General features: G+C 39.7%; 1 protein-coding gene across 1 annotated transcript; it reads right to left on the bottom strand.

The window, feature by feature from the left end:
• Positions 1 to 2,393: 2,393 nt before the first annotated feature.
• Positions 2,394 to 4,574, bottom strand: CCL20 (C-C motif chemokine ligand 20). The gene is made up of 4 exons (XM_052685917.1): positions 4,350 to 4,574; positions 3,997 to 4,111; positions 3,210 to 3,287; positions 2,394 to 2,909 (listed from the first exon to the last, which is right to left on the bottom strand). Exons 1-4 carry the CDS (start codon positions 4,429 to 4,431, stop codon positions 2,882 to 2,884), a joined length of 303 nt encoding a protein of 100 aa, XP_052541877.1. The 5' UTR covers positions 4,432 to 4,574; the 3' UTR covers positions 2,394 to 2,881.
• Positions 4,575 to 13,981: the final 9,407 nt, after the last annotated feature.

Genomic DNA, 13,981 nt, shown 5'->3' with positions numbered 1-13,981 from the left:
TGCTTTTATGATTCATATTTTGATAAGGGATGTCGCTTGTTGCTTGGTACTTGAGATAAGTCTTCCAGGGCGTTACACAGCTGAGATCAGCACACAGAACACTTTTTACAATTAATCACCTGTGCTGTTTTGGTGTTTATCCAGCTGGGACTATGCCACTACAATCAAGTGGCAGTTCCATAAGCATAAAGCCTTCCTAGGTTCATATGTTCCCTAATCCACTTCTCAATAAAATTACAGCTGAAGAATGCATTCCTGTTCAGAAGTTCAATTACATAAGGGCATGTTGGTGCTGGTAATTGAAAATAACTGACCAATTGTCAACACCCCTGCAAAAGAGCTAGAAGTGTATTTGTCACTAAGCACACCTAATAATGATTAATTTTCAGTGAGATAATGTACCTGAAATCATGCTAACCTCAGGCTAAGAAAAACATATTTACTATTTAATTTGAACTCACACATGCGTTATGACCCTCACTTTGTGTAGACAGCAGGAAAAAAAGTGACAAGCAACAAGAACTCAATCATTAGGAGCCACAATCAACTGAACAATAGTTGAACAAACAACTTGTTAGTACTTGCCCAACACATAAAATGCAATAGGATTTATATTTAAACAGCAAAATGAAATCAGAATGATTGATACTCCTTCAGAAAAGAATCACTGTCCACACAACACTAAGCTATTGTTGTCATCAGCATCTCTGCTGCCTCTCATTAACATATACTGTTTTTTTCAGCATCTGTAAAAACATAATATGCAGTGGCAGATAAGGATGCATACTAAGATTCATACTAATCCTTACTGGATACATTTTTCTACATGCATTTTTTCCCTGAGATAATTTCAAAGGACTATAACAGATATAGCAGTATGCTATTTAAACAGTTTTTCCCATTAACTACAAAAAGATCTGTATCCAGAACTGGAACAGATTCAGTTGCAGTCATTCATGCATTAGGCAATACTAATCAATGTTGGTTCTACTGCTTTCTTCGAATTAGAAACTTAGTAGCAATATCGTCCCGGTTCGGCTGACAGCTGCTCTATGTAACTGACACTTTAACATGAGCCCATTTATTGTGCCTACACCACTTCCCAGTCTGTAATTCAGCTCATGAGCATTTTGAGCCTGAATGAGAGCCCACCCCAGAGCTTGCAGGAGTGGGGCAGAGCTCTGTGGTTTGCCTCAGCCCTATCAAAAAGTCCTGGGAATTCCCAGGCAACATGCTGGATAATTGCTTATCTGGGAGGGTGATAGGTTCTTACCTGATATTCTTAATGCAAGGAATATGGAATCCACCTGCTGGAGAATAAAGCAAATTAATCACAGAGCTTTACTCACAGAGAATCGCTAGTTTCCAGATTTGCAGGTCCAGAAGCAGATTGCATAAGCCCTGTCAGATTTTAAAAGCAAAATCAACAGCCTTACATTCATAAACACCATACAAACCACCTCTGTGTCCTTGAGAGAGAAGCTGAAAAATAATTTTAAACTTAAAATTTAAATTAAATGTAAATTAATGTTTCCATCTCTATGACTAAAAGGTACCAAAGGCCAAGGCATAGATTTATCTGCAAAACATTGGTACTGACATTGAGTACAGTTGCACAGCCTACCTGGTCATGGAATCATAGAATCATTTGAGTTGGAAGGGACCCTTAAAGGGCATCTAGTCTAACTCCCCTTCAATGAACAGGGACACCTACAGCTAGATCAGGTTGCTCAGAGCCTTTAGATATTGAAAGATCATGTACCTGAAGTCTGTGTGAGCCACGTAATAGCAGCAACAGAGCTGAGTAGTCTCCCCCATTTACCTGGCCCCACATCCTACCAACTCCTTGAAGATCCTTTACTTTTGTCATGCATCATTTATAATGTGTTAGTGGCTGCAGACACCAAGAATATTTCATTATGCTAACATGAGGAAACATGAAGGGGAAGAAAGCACTGCAAATTTCTCCTCTAGAGATGACTAAGTTGAGAGGAGACTCTTACTGTAATCACAAGCCTTGCCAGTGAATTAGGTAGAAGCTTACTGATGTAAGGTTTCTCCTGAACAAATCAGTAAAAGAAATTCCCTCAAGTCTCAGTAATGTGAGATTGAACTAAAAATGGGTCTTTGTGTTAATCTTCATATACAACCACTCCCCAGAGAAGCGGAAGGAGTTGTGTACTATGGATTTCATAGCTACCCATATTGCAAACAGAGCAAGGTGAGCAGAGGCTTTAACAGATGTGAATACACTTGAAATAAACTCCTTTGCTCTTGAGCACATGTTAAAATAATTACTCAAGGTGAACTCATCACGTCTTCTAATGACAAAAAAAATAAAATAAAACAAAAAAACAAAAAACAAAAAAACCACTTTACCACACAGTGCAGTTTTTAACATTTATTTTTAACTCCAGTTTCCATTTTTTTTTTCCCCCCACAATCACTTTTTAAAACAATAGCCTAAAAAGCATTATCGTGCTAACTCCAGTTAAAAGGAAAATTCTGGCACAAGATAGTGCCAAGAAGTAAAAAAATAAACAGAATAAATAACCTTTACAAAGATTTACAAATGCCGAGCAACGTAACAGTACTATGCAATAAGCCTAATACAATTCATGCTCTGTACAATAGCTTAATGAAGTCTTTACTAAATAGCACTCGTGTCGTATTAGTAAACCCAGAAACTTCAACAGAATGCTTAATTCAAGCAAAACAGCGATGCAATATGAATCAACACCAGAAGTTCAACGGTTCCAAAGAAGCCAGAGATAGTGGTGAGTAAGCACACAACAGTGTACAACAGGACAACGTCAACCAAAAGGTTGAACCCAGTGGTTCTTCAGCCACGTCTGCGTTTAGTTCCCTGCTGGAAACTGTATCACATTGACATCCTCTTGAGCTTCTGGCTGTGGAAAGTAACAAGAAATTACACTCAAATTATCACCTCAGCCACAGATCAATTACAGGCTTCTCTCTACAAGCTATAGCACCTACTGAGAGAATAGCTCATATAGAAGAAGAGACACATGGTATGACCATCTCTGTGAGAACTCTAAATAGGAACAACCATGTATGACAGGAGGTGGAAAGGCTGAGTTCATAACTGCCATCAGAAGCAGCCTTCAGGAAATGTGGAGATGCAAGAGAAAGACTTCTGTATGTGCTCTGTTTTCAGCCTAGTACTATTTAGATATTTAGATTCATACCTCAGGAAAAGAAGATGCTTCTTCACCCAGTCTTCCTTAGGATTTACACAGGCTTTCAGTCCCTTGTTGGTGTGAAAACTGGGAAAGAAATGATGATAAGGAGATTGGTAAATACACATTAGAAATCATTGATAAAAAATACTCTGAAGCTGCATTTAATCAAAAACATGTATTATAGTTACTCTATGTAATGAACAATAGCACCTGCTTTAGAAAACATTGGTTTGATAAGTGATTCTCCACAATGCCTTCAATACTACATGAACAATGTAGTATTGCTCCAATTAAGCTTACATATAAAAGCTTCATCTGTTTCTTGTAACATGACATTGTGATCAATTTGTTGTAATTATTGAGACCAAGAACTTTGCTACATACAAGAAATATCCTGTGAGACTGAAAAAGAATATTTCCTGTCATGCTAAGATGTCAGATAAACATTTAAGAGGGCTAAAACATCAAGGAAAAAATTCTGATCTCTGTGAATTGAGATGTCTCACTTGAGTTTGTTACGTGATTTATGCAGGATTCTGTCAAGGAAACATTCTGTGTTGGCAAGGTACCTCAGGTAGAGGGTCAAGGACATCCTTGCCTGCACAGTGATTCTTCAACAGACTAATTATGTAGAATGATTTTATGGCTATCCCATGAGTTACTGGTCTATTGAGAAATCACATTTCTACAATTCAGATCATTGTTCCTACCCCAGCAGACTTCCTAAGGTTAATATATGATTGCCAGAAAAAAACCAAAAAACCAAAACAGGATCTTATGAAAAGCAACTTACATGATGGCATCAATATCGCAGACTTCACCAGAGAGCTGTTCAGTAAAGCCCTTAATGACCTTCCGAGGCAGACGGGCTTTGGTGTAAGACAGACAGCAATCTTGGTTGCTTTGTGCTGGAACAGAAAAGCAGTCATGTCAATAAGACCCACTTGGACCATGTTGCCATGCTGCCTAGGTTATTTGTTTTTCAGTTTCCTAACTACCTAGAAAAGTTGGATTAGGCTGCATGCTTTGCTGAATTAATCCCCCTCTCCCTCATACTGCTGCTAACATGCACACCCTAGCACAGCTGGCATGGTGCAAAGTAGCACAAGAACCGCATCCTGAGGCAGAGTGCCCAAGCTCACTCACCCTGGGAGGTACTGCACAGCAGCAGCAACAGCAGCCCCAGCAGAGAAACCAAAATCAAACTCTTGGTGTGGAAGATAGGCATTTTCACTCCAAGCAGCAGCTGTGCTCCAATGAGTGCTCCTTCGCCACCTGCCTGTGCTGCCAGCCTCAACACTTCTCCACCTGCTTATAAAGCAGCTGCCAGAGCCATGGGAATTCATATGCGGGCGGGTTCCGCTATCATCACTGGGTTTCCCCACGGCAAATTCCATCATGCCCAATACAACCTGAGTGCTTCTTCCTGGTGCTATAACCAGAGATAGCAGCATGCTGGGGACTTTTTTTTTTTTTTTAAGTAGGTTATAAGATTCAACCCAGAAGAGGAGGAAATAAAAGGTTGTGAGGTAATGGTTCTGTGGGTGAAACATATATTTTTAGGGGTAGGAGTGTGGGTTGTGAAATGAAGAAAGTAAAATGTAGGTAACCAAATATTATTTAGAGAAGCTACGTCTTTTCTGTGCCCTAGTTTGATAAACCCAACCTGGGCGCAGAAGGAGGTGGGCCTAGTCCAAAAGGGCTCATCTCGGTATTGTATACTCTTAGAAACTGAGTGACTATCCTTAAAGATGCCAAAGGACTAAATTAGTATTTACTGGATGGCCAACACAGTAACATCAGACCTTCCAGATGACTGCTTTTTGAGCTCTAGATTGCAAAACTTCTTGGGCTTCATTGAGGATGCTTGGAAACGAGTTTGTTTAGAATTTCTTCTACCATATACTCACTGTCATCGCTTTCTGCCCATTTGTTACATATCTGAGCTATCCCACTGGAAATAGTCCGTACTGTTCCAAATGCATCAACACTATTTCAAAAGTCACAGTTGTATCTTCTTGCCTGCCCAGGCCAAACTGCACTCAAGTACTGATTACTCCTGAACATTCGGCCAAAACACACAAACATTAAAGTGCCTCATGTGGATCGGGAAAAACCCGTGTAGCACACTCTGAGCTGGAACTGAAGATTGTGCTATTCCCAGTGCCATTTAGTGACCCATGTGAAAGGAATGTGATGACTGCAGGCCACATCCTGTGGAATACACAGAAGCTGCTACCAGCTCCAGGTAGTTATGGGCTAAGCTGAGCTTCAAGTGGTTTCTTTTAAGTTAGAGCTCAAGGATGCAGTCATAGTTCATTCAGAATTATATACCTTCTCTTCTTCATAGACTGTCAGTACCTCTCACAAAGTGTACATTCATGTTATTCCTAAAAATGTAAAATTTTAGAGATAAATAAAATTCAACTTTAGAACAGATTTATATTCAGATAAATCCATTTCTCCATACAATGGCCAGAACTCAGGGAAGCTATGGCACGTGCCTTGCTGCACACGTCTCACATAAGTTAGAAATGCTCATGCTCAGTGCCACTGCCATTGGTCAAGGGACAGGAAAAAAGGCAATAAATATCCCATACTGCTCTATAAAACTGCTTTATGTATCATGGTAGAATGCCATGTAAACACATAACTGCTGAAATCACCATGCTCTCAGTATGCCTCTTGATCTGTTCTATGCACTAGCTGTCAGCACTAGACAATGCAACAAAATGCCTAACCAGAATGATAAAACTGAAATGACAGGACCCCAGGTTGACAGCTTTTTATTTTCCTTAAATATAATAGTTGAACATGAATAACTTATTTCAAAACTAACAGATACTAAGAAGTGTCAAGTTGGCAATGAAGGATTCTCTATCATCCCCACTTTTTTTTCCAAATGGTTGTCCAGTGAAAGCCTGTAATTTTTTTTAATTTTTTAATTTTTTTTTTTTAAAGCAGGAAGTCATACCATCTGTCAATAAGATATGAAAATTAGGCATTGGGTTATCAAGCCTCATTCCTCTGTTTCCACACTCCTGTTTCACTCTAGCATCGAAACTAGGAAACACTCCACCTGCCTCGGAAAAAGAATTTTCTAAGATTGCTGAAACATTTTCTCATCTGTAGATTTGCACTAAGCAAGCAGTAAGCTAAAAAAAATTACTTGTAAAACTTCTTTCTGAAAAGGAAGATCCATTTGTCAGAGTTCTCTCACCACAGCTTTGACCCCCTACCTACTCCGAATTAAGTACAAGCAGTTTGGATACTGGAGCAGTGATGCAACACAGCTAATGCTCAGCTCGTACTCCTGCCCTTGGGCAGTTTCCATCCCGCCTCCGGTTGCTATCAGAGCCCTTTGCTGGTGCTGTGCCTCGTGTCACAGATGGCTGCTGTGCCATGGGTGTACTCCTTTTACCTCAGAGTTCATTTGATTTAAGAAATTGGATCGAGGTTAAAACAAAAGTCAGCGTAAGGGCCTCAGACTCAGGTGCTTTTAATACTTAGTTTGTACTCGATTTATTTGCACACTGTAGTTAAAAATCAACAAAAGTTGCAACGCAAATGGCTGAAGAAAGCTGCCTGGCAAGTCCCGACTTACCTAGCTCATAACCATATCTTATCTGTCTTCACATTTACAACAGAATCATAGGGAAAAAAAAAAAAAAAAAAAAAAAAAAAAAGGAGAGACAAAGGAAAAATAAACTGTTAAGTTTTACATCTTCAAAGAAAATGGAAACATGAGTAGCAAGCTCCAATGCAGACACTAAAGGTCTGCTAGACATCTAGCTGTGGGTGGCCAGCACAGGCCGCAAACCAATGCATTTAACGTCCCAACACTGATGTAGTTTGGGGGCTGCACAGGCAGCCCGACGGTAACGGGCCACGTGAGGACTGCAGGCCAGCAGCACTCCCTGCACCCATCCCACACCTTGCTGCCTCAGTGAGGTGCGCCATCTTGGGGGAGGCCGCAGCTGCGTGGGCAGGGCTGTGCCCAGAAGTGTCTTTGGCAAAGCACAAGAGGCAACAGCCACAGGCTGGGAGAAGGGAAATTTGTATCCCACAGTGGGAAAAGCATCTTCACAGCGATGGTGATGAGGCACTGGGACAGGCTGTTCAGGAGGGGATGTGAAAGCTCAGTCTAAATACCTTAAAACTTAACTGGCCACAACCCTGTCCTAAGCATGATCTTTTGTTTGAGTTCCTCCCCAAACTGTAGTCAAGCCCACCTTATTATTTTTTTACCTCCTGACATTTCTGCTAGGACTGTCCTTTTCTTCTTTCAGTTTCCTAGCTTGTTTCTTTCTGACATTTCTTTTGTTAAAAGTTTCTTGGCTTTCTCCCCTACTATTTTCCCTCCTTAGATCCTTTCACAAACCCTCCTCTCTCCATGCTGATAAGCTTGCAGTAGAACCAAATGCCAAAGCATAGATCCACAAAGTTTTCAACCTCTCTTAAAATTCCTCTGCTTTTGTTCCAGGGGCCAGAAAGAAAGTTAGGGAAGCACACCACATTCCTACTGTATGCCTTTTAAAAGATGACGTGAAGGCAGACTAGATGCTGAAGCTGCAAAGCAGTTCAGTTAGAGCTCTAAAAAGAGCAGAAACAACAGGGAAAATAGCAACTTTTCCAAGGTAATTCTAGGAAAACAGCAGTTCTGAGCAGTTTGAGGACAGTAAAATACAAGATCTGGGAAGACAGCTCTCAGGCTCTGGCTGCAAAGCCACTGCCTTCATGTCCCCTCTTTCCTGCATCATGAGACTGTTGTGTCCACATCACATGCTGCCTGTTTTATGCCAAAGGGCTTTTACCCACAACACCATGCTCTGAAATTCTGAAGTGACTTGAGAATTGAACTTTGATAAACATTCCTGTACCAGTGGAAAAAGGTGAATTATTTCTAGAGGACAAGTGTGCCCCATCACTCTCCCCATCACAGCGCAGTGGAACTGAACATCACAGAAGCAGATCTAATTTCCCCAAGTACATATGAATTCTGTAAATGAGACTATGTGTGTTTTCATGTAAAGTCGTGGACATGTGTAGCTGCATACACATGGGGAATTTAGAACTGCTCATGATTTGGAAAACAGCTTGAAATGTTTTGAAAATACGGGCCCACAATTGTAACCTGTTTGACTAAGTGGTTTTGCTATGAGATTCCAGAAGTCAGACAAGTCAAGGCCTAAAGCACACCGTTAACTACCATTAATATTAGCACAGAAGAGGGATTTTATAAATCACTGGTTAGTATGCTACAGCTTACAGTCATTGTTATATGGGCTTAGGTCTAATAGCAAATAGAATTGAAAAAAACATCTTTTACCTACAGTAATGTTAGATCCTGCCTGTATCTTCACCTGTTGTCTAAAATTAGAATTATATTGACAATTTTTAATTGACTGGCAATTTACTAAAACTTCCATTTTTAGCTGTCTACACAAAGAGATATTTTAATATGTACTACTGTCCTTGGATAGACTGCTGAAAATGAATAATTATAGCAACACGGTTGATGAACCAGGAAAAGGAGAACTAAACAGGAAACTCCCTTCTGTAATTTCCAATTACTTAAAACACAGCAAAGGGCAGGAGAAGGCACTAGTTCAAAGGAACATATGAGCAGAGCCAGAACAGGAGATTTAGACATTGCATAATTTCAGTGATGAAATATACAATAAATCCCAAGCACAAAAGTTCCACACATAACTTGTTCAGTCCCTCTAATGTTACTGTGATGCAACAGTGATTTCATTATGTTTAGCAATTGCATGACTGTATGACAGAAATCTTTGTATGAAGGAAGAAACCAGCTTTCACTAAGTATGTGTTACTCCTTGTTAGGAACAGTTTACAAATAATACTGAATGAAAATGGTTTGATGCACTTACAGGCAAATCATATGCCTGTTGGAAGAAATGAACCTCTGGTCTTATGAGAGTGTAAGCTATGAAGAGAACGGTATGATTTGATTTGTCAAGGTGCTGTTTGCCTGCTGCTTCTTACTACAGGACCGAAAGCTGAATATCTGGTATTCTATAGGAAGATCTCTCTAGTTCAAAACAATGTTATTCTGTCCTATAGTCCCTTTAGTCACCTTTTCACAGATGTAGACCTCTGAAAGTTGAAGGCAAAAAAGAAAATTGGAATGATGGATGAAAAATAGCCAGCCTCCACCCCACTCCAATCCTCCACCCTCCCTCCCCCCTAAAAAAAAAAGCTTCCTACCAATCTGAGCTGTTGGTTACATTAAATTTGCTGCAGTACAACTCCATCTTCCTTCTAAAAAATTCAGGTACAATCAAAGAAAACATTACAACTAATGTTTCTGAACACTAAAGAAGTCAAGAACTGCTTTTTTTCTGCCTAACTTCTACAAATATAAGGAAGAAAGAAAGAAATCACTTAAGAGGACACAGAATATATCACCCAAAATGTTTTGGGAAAGCTGTGTCATTTGCAAACAAAAAGGAAATAGCTTACAAAAAGTGAGTGCAATTTACTATCTTATAACATCCTGGAAAACACACACAGCAATCTTTTTGTACAGGAGTCATTTTACTTCAACTCTGCATGTTTGTCAGTGCTTTTCCAGTAATGTTGCATGGTTGAGAATATTCCAGAAATGTACAGAACGCAATGATCTGGATAAGGAGAGAATAGTTGGAGCCAAAATCCACAGCCTGAACATCAAGTTGCTTTCCAGTATTAACAAATGTGAGTTTGCACTTAAAAATATTTTGAAGTATTTAATGCATTCAGAAAAATTCAATTCATAAAGATAGAAAAAAGCGTCATTACCCTTGGTGATGATGAAGGAGAGAGGTGTGACGTTTTCCAGATTTGTAGATAAGAATAGAGACAGGCAAAAAAAAGAAGAAGAAGAAAGAAAAAAGATAATTAATTTTATTAGAAACACAACTCCAGGTCAGATGAATCTGCTCATGAATCACGTGAAACCAATACAGGTTTGTCTAAAAATTAGAAGAGAATATTTTATAAAATCTGAAGGAACTTTTCTCTAGCAGTCTGTGGTTCTTTTCTTGAACTGACACAATAAAAGGAGAGAAGGAAGAACCAAATAATGTGAAGTGGTAAAGTTTTGGGCTGACCTTGAACTCCCTGACTGAAGATTTTACCAGACTTGACATTTAGAGCATTCCATCTCTCCAGGCTGCTTAGTATATGTTTGACACAATCAGGATTTTGTTACGTATAACATGAAGACAGGCATAAAACTTTCCAGTAACACCTGTTTGCTGTCGATTGCCAAACTAGGGGAAAAAAAGCACAAATAAATTGTATATATGTTAGTTAACATCATTTAATGGCTCTGTCAAGGGCATTAGCAGAGTGGCCATGGACATAGGGCTTCTCAAGTGTTGAAATCAGTGTAGCTTTTCAGCACTAAGCAGGTACATTATGGGGACTTTCCTAAGGGGAGATTTAAACCATGGTTGCCTAAAGCAGCTAGCTCGGGCTTCCCTGTCCTACACTTTTCCCAAGGAAGCCACAGCTCTAGGTCCTTCCACTGTGACTTTTCCAGATTCTTTTGTATAACACAATCACCTAGCTTATCTGCCCTATGCCTTTTAAACACCTTCTGGACCTTAGCTCTTCAACTCTTGATTTCTGTGAGAGGTGTTTTAGGGCCCTGGCAAGAACAGTGTTGCTTTAAGTCCCTTTAATAAACATTTGCCAAGGTCTTTTTCCTCTTCTATGAGGTCCCCCCTTGTCTGCTTCAAGCATAACTTACTTGTTATTTCCAAAATCTGGTCTGGACCAGATCTGACCCTAGCCAACCCACTGGACTGCTCCTGTTATCTGCCACAGGGCTTTTTTGCTGAGGCCCATGGCTGGCATTATAAGGAACGTGCTGTTCCTAGCCACACAGGATTGCTGACAAGCTTCAGGGTCTCCTGGAAACAACAAGAGATCATTCTGCAAGAACTAGAGCCAGAAATTCTGCCCAAACACAGGACATTTTAAACCAAGCACTCTGGACTTGACAGAAATCTGCTAATCCAAATGAACTGTGCTTAACAAGAACATTTTTGCCTAGACTTTTTAAATCTATACTGCCTCAGATCAGAGAATGGTCCTTTTTATGCTTCACGTTTGCACTGAGGGTCCTGCAAATGGTAGCCATACTGCCAGCATAAAGCATAAACTAGAACTGCTGCCTCTGACACAACAATGTTTACACTCTCACCTGGGACAAAAATGCCTACCTAATATTTGTCCAACTACAAGTGTTTGGTTACTGCTATCCAAACCCTTCTGAAATGGCAAGGAATCAAAGTGTTAGAAGAATCTATTAGAAGAATCTACTACTCTAGAATCTAAAATGATGCATATGTAATTTCTCAAATGTCATTAGAGGTTTAACATTAAATGAAACATCCAGCTAGCTATGTGCACTTGTCTAGACACAACACGTGTTTTTCCAGTAGGACTTGGGCAGTCACAATGATTCAAACTCTTCCACAGTGCCTATAGCATGAGATGCACTTTGAGGGGAAAAAAAAAAAGTAGAGCAGAGGTGCTGAGACTTCCTATCGGAGTTGAGTAAATGTAAATTTTTACTCTGAAACGAGATATCCTTCCATGACAATAGGACAAAGGAAAACTGCCACAAGTGGGAGGCTTGTAGGATGAACAGGTCAAGCCTACAAAGGAACACGCCTCAGAAAGTGATCTTTCAACACGGGAAGTTGCTAATAAATTCTCTCAGGTTTTTCCTCCCATCTCTGTGGCAATCCACAGCAAGTCTCCATTAGTCACTAAAAGTATTAACCAACTCAGATGAGATTTGCTTGACCTAAAATATCATTTCCTTTGTGCTACTTAACCAAAGATGAAGAAACCATGCAATGAATGTCTAAAACACTACTTAAACTGTTCACTGAGTAAAATTGTATATCATTACAAAGCAAACAAACAAAAAAGGAAAACAAAAACAAACAAACACATAAATAGGATGGCAAAGTTCTCAGTTCCAGCCATCAAATAGAGATAATTCCAGGAGACTTATTTTCATACAAAACACATCCATGAATGACCAAAATGCCCTCTAAATTCTCAAGGTGAAGATGAATAGATAATTTTGTTCTTTCCTGATCTACTAAAAGCATGACTTTTTAAAAAATTAGTATCATTATTATTTTCTTTTCCTCTTTAGTTGCAGACTCAAAAAATTACTGCACTGAAATGGAAAGAGGAGGTTTTACTTTCTGTCAGAGATCAGTGAGAGTTGGCACAAGCTCTATCTCCAGAGACTAATGAACATTTCTTCAGACCCAAGCCAACCCATGGACCTTGGCTGGCTCACTAGTCGGTCATGTGGAGCTCACAGCTTTTACAGGAGTAAATTGGTGTTGACCCTGTTGAGAAAATAGGCCGTAATTTTTACTGCATTTGGTACTTCATGAAAGTGATCTTTCACTCATAAGAATAACATGTGGTTCATATCAAGACAGAATTAAACAAAATTTTCATATTAGCCACAGAGAAATACGTGTTTCAATCTTATTTTCTTTCAGAACTGAAGAGCTCAAAGCCAACTCGTGAACCACACCAACAATCAAAGTGATGGTGAAAGATAGCTTGGCAGTTGAAACAGAAATTTGACCACATGTCTGACTGGGATCATTTATCCAGAAATACCATCAAACTGCTGTTCTTCCTAGAAACACTGATGGTTTCCATGACAGTGAAAGAGCTGCAGGATGTACTGTCTCTGGGGCAGAGGAAAAATAGACCCCATACAAAATCAAAAGGGGAAGATGCCTTAAAGTTCACATAGAACTTCTAAATGATTCATTTTGCAGAGAACAGTACCAGCGGACACCTTCACAAGCTAGAAGATGTTTGCTTTCCTTTTCTGCCCTCTGGCTCCTTTGGACTATATCACTTTTCATGCCTCAGCTAAGTGCTGCAATGGACCAAATTTCCTTTGTGCCGGAGAAAAAAAATTTCTAACACTCCACTATTTCTAAGCTTCCCAGAGTCTGATAGTTTTCTTAACAGACAGGAAGCAATCCAGAGAGCTGCAGTGCCTATCACTGCAATGCAAACAAGCATGCCATACTCCCTATAAGGACTTGGCAGGACTCCCAAGGGGACATCTGTTGTAATTCAGGTGGTACTTTCCCAGCCTTTCACGAACAGAAGGGTTTTGACTTGTTACATTTAATTCACCAAAGAAAATGTAACAAAAGAAAATCCAGTGGTGACTTATATTCCACAAAGATGAAGACAATAAAGTTATTTTTCCTCTAGCTAATAAGAGAAAACTAAGGAGGATAAAGCACTCCTGGCACAGCACACTATGCAAAAGAGGAGCTAAAGCATTGCTCCACAAGCAGCTTACGTTTACCTTGTTATTACAAAAACTCATCACAAAACTTTTACATACTCCGGGCTACTTTGCTAGCATGTTCTAACAAGAGCTCCAGGCCTTCCTTATGCAAACACATCAGTATGCCACCACTAAAGTGTTGCCAATGAGAAGAATGAAACTCCCAGTGACACAGAACAATGATGAATGACAAAGTTCTCAGTTCCGTCCCGCATCTGCACTGTGTGGTGCAGATGGGAATGTGCACTTTAGCAACATGTGAGTAAGAGCAACTGCTCTGGTGCTTTGTTAAACATTTAGAACAGATAAAGAGGAAAATCTTTGGGAAGAGGATTGGTGCTATTTGCTTTTCATTCAGTCAACCATCAAACCATATTTTCAGTCTCAATTTTCTGCTGCCTTTGGGCAAGAAAAG

Source organism: Tympanuchus pallidicinctus, unplaced genomic scaffold (genome assembly GCF_026119805.1).
Source record: "Tympanuchus pallidicinctus isolate F22 unplaced genomic scaffold, pur_lepc_1.0 scaffold22, whole genome shotgun sequence".
NCBI lineage: Eukaryota > Metazoa > Chordata > Aves > Galliformes > Phasianidae > Tympanuchus > Tympanuchus pallidicinctus.
The sequence above is the reverse complement of the archived record's forward strand: the minus strand, read 5'-3'. Positions and strand labels throughout refer to the sequence as shown.

Excerpts from the sequence above, each read along its gene's own strand:
- CCL20 (XM_052685917.1), bottom strand. The coding sequence starts at position 4,431 with ATGCCTATCTTCCACACCAAGAGTTTGATTTTGGTTTCTCTGCTGGGG. Across the intron at positions 4,112-4,349 it reads GCTGTGCAGTACCTCCCAGG|CACAAAGCAACCAAGATTGC; the intron begins GTGAGTGAGCTT and ends TTTCTGTTCCAG. Across the intron at positions 3,288-3,996 it reads TGCGATATTGATGCCATCAT|TTTTCACACCAACAAGGGAC; the intron begins GTAAGTTGCTTT and ends TTTCTTTCCCAG.